At 36.1% G+C, this 3,093-nt stretch overlaps 1 protein-coding gene across 1 annotated transcript; it reads left to right on the plus strand.

Annotated features, from left to right (window-relative positions):
• Nucleotides 1–1,293: 1,293 nt before the first annotated feature.
• LOC133306604 (zinc finger BED domain-containing protein RICESLEEPER 2-like) lies at nt 1,294–2,567 on the plus strand. The gene is made up of 3 exons (XM_061506926.1): nt 1,294–1,950; nt 2,074–2,395; nt 2,491–2,567. Exons 1-3 carry the CDS (start codon nt 1,294–1,296, stop codon nt 2,565–2,567), a joined length of 1,056 nt encoding a protein of 351 aa, XP_061362910.1.
• Nucleotides 2,568–3,093: the final 526 nt, after the last annotated feature.

Genomic DNA, 3,093 nt, shown 5'->3' on the forward strand with positions numbered 1-3,093 from the left:
GAGAATTTATGTTGCTTGAAGCTATGATGGTGGCATGATGCTAATTTGTGCTTTGTTTCGCTGATTGAATCATCTCATAAAGTAGTCAGCTATATATTCTCCTCCATGATTCCCTGAATGACTTGATTTTCTTGTTCCTTTCCCTGTTCATCAAAAGACATAGGGAAAGCTTGGCATCAAATTTGTAACGTGCAGACTTCAAGTCTCTGAAAACTGTAAATGGCTGATTCGAATAGGTAAATATTTTCCTATTTTTAAAATGCTGTTTTGTTTCACTAATTTTTATTTTAAATTATCTTTTCCATTTTCGCTATAGTAATTTTATATTAAACTTTGATATAGGGAAAGCTTGGCAATGATTGAAGAGGGCAATGATGCTGATGCAGAAAGCGATGAATTGGAAGTTGAAGAAGGACCTGCTTTTAAAAGGCCTAGGAAAAGGCAAGCGCGTTGCTGGAAACATTTCACAATAATAGGAGAAAAAGGGCATGAAAAGGCAAGATGCAATGGTTGCAAGATAGAGTACAAGATGGACAGTAAGACTTGCGGTACGTCTACTTTAAACCGTCACATTGACAAATGCACACAAATCAAACATGAAGAAATTGGCCAAGTCATTTTAGACATGCAAGGTAAAATGAAGGCTATAAAAATAGATATCAAGGTAGCACGTGAGATGTATGCTGAAGCTGTTATTGAACATGACCAGCCCTTTAACTTTGCTGAGTATAGGAAGTTTAGGCGTTTTCATAATTACTTGAATCCAGATTGGACTGGCATTTCTAGAAATACTCTTAAACAAGATGTTTTAAATGTGCACATGAGAGACAAGATGAAACTGAAAAAGATGTTTGGTAGCATTGAAAGTAGGATATGCTTAACTTCAGATTTGTGGACATCTTGTAATACTGAGGGTTATGTTTGCTTAACTGCCCATTACATTGATGTAAATTGGAAGCTGAATAGTAAAAGTATTGCCTTCCGTCATATGCCTCCTCCTCATACTGGATTTGAATTGACTCATAAAATACTTGGTTTGTTAAAGGAATGGGGCATAGAGAAGAAGATTTTTACCATTACTTTGGATAATGCATCTGCAAATGACTCTATGGTTGGTGGTTTGAGAAGCCAATTGAATATGCAAAAATTGTTGTTATGTGATGGGAAATTTTTTCATGTGCGTGTTCTGCACACATATTGAATTTGATTATTCAAGATGGAGTAAAAGTTGAAAATGATGCCTTGTCTCGGATTAGAGAGAGTGTTAAATATATAAAAGGCTCAGAATCAAGAATGATCAAATTTAAGGAGTGCATTGAACAAGTTGGTGGTGAGAAAACTGTAACTACATTGATAGCAGATGTACCCACTAGATGGAATACCACTTATGAAATGCTTAATCGTGCTCTCAAATTCAGGCGTGAGTTGGCAATTCTCCAATTGAGTGATAGAAATTACAAGTATTATCCTTCAGAAGAAGAGTGGAATAGGCTGGAAATTCTTTGTCGGTTCTTGCAACCATTTTGTGATATCACTAATTTGATGTCTGGCACTTCTTATCCTACTTCTAACTTGTATTTTCTACAAGTTTGGAAAATTCAGCGTGTTCTCATTCATATGAGTAATGATGAAGATGTGGTTGTAAGTAGCATGGCTAATAAGATGATGGATAAGTTTCGAAAATATTGGGAAGAGTATAGTGATGTGCTTTCACTAGGAGCTGTTCTTGATCCTCGGATTAAGTTTACTACATTATCTTTTTGTCATAAAAAGATTGATGCTTACACACATGATGACAAGATGGAAAATATAAAGGCAAACGTGTATAAGCTCTTTGAGAATTATGTAAACATTAATTCATCAACTACCATTGATCAAAGTCAAGATAACACTCACTCTTCAAGTCAAGGGTCAATGGAAACGAGAGGATGGAATGATGAGATCTTTGATGTAAGTTCATGTTTAGCAAAAAGCTTCAATTATGTTATATCATATTCATTTTCACGCCTTTATTTATATGCATGTACTTACTTACTTCAATTATTATGTTTTTGCACTTCTCAAATATGATAGGAATTGTTCTTGCACAATCAACACCTTGCAATAAATGCTGGAAAATCTGAACTTGATGTTTATTTAGAGGAGCCTATATTGGTTATTGACAACTGGAATAGTTTTGATGCATTGCAATGGTGGAAGGATAATAGTTGTCGTTTTCCGAATCTATCATTAATGGCTCGTGACTTGTTAAGCATTCCTATTACCACTGTGGCATCTGAATCTGCTTTTAGCATTGGATCACGTGTGCTTAACAAATATAGAAATAAGTTGTTGTCAAAGAATGTTGAAGCTTTAGTATGTACCCGCAATTGGTTGGCTGGTTTTGATGCCAATGGTAATTTATTTATTTTCAATGCAATTAAAATTTCATTTTCATTTGTCATTGTAACCTTAATTGATTATTTACATTTTATGGTTTGTGTTTTGTAGATGATGATGATGATGAAGATGGTATTTCCCATATATTAGCTTCTTCACGGGGATCTAATGGTCATGAAACTTTGTAGATGATCCAATGATGATGGTGTACTTTTGGATGTTTAGACTTTGATATTGTTCTGTAATGGCCATGGGAACTCATAGGGCAATTTTTATTTTGTAAAGTGTTTGTCTAGTGCTATGTTGAGATTTCTTAATTTATTGGTTATGTTTTATTAGTTACTGTCTTTACACCATTATCCATTAGACAATCAATAGTTTTGGCAGTGATGATAATTTTATGCAGTGTTGGAGAACAAATAAGACTAGTTTCACAAAAATCAATTTTTTTGAGCCAACTCGCGAGCCAACCCACTGGCATTATTTCGAGCCAACCCGTGAGCTTTTTTCTGAGCCAACCCGCGAGCTTTTTTCCGAGCCAACCCGCGAGCTGATTATCGAGCCAACCCGCAAGTAACCCCTAACCCGGCTCGGGTTGGGCTGGGTTGGGTTTTCTGGCTCGTTTATGTTATCGAGCCAACCCTAACCCAACCCGATTTTTACGGGTTGAATGCGGGTTGGGCCGGGTCGAGCCGGGTTGGCCCGTTTTGCCAA

This window comes from Gastrolobium bilobum, unplaced genomic scaffold, assembly GCF_033153095.1.
Source record: "Gastrolobium bilobum isolate Gb01-03AN ecotype WA unplaced genomic scaffold, APGP_CSIRO_Gbil_v1 utg2894, whole genome shotgun sequence".
Taxonomy (NCBI): Eukaryota; Viridiplantae; Streptophyta; class Magnoliopsida; order Fabales; family Fabaceae; genus Gastrolobium; species Gastrolobium bilobum.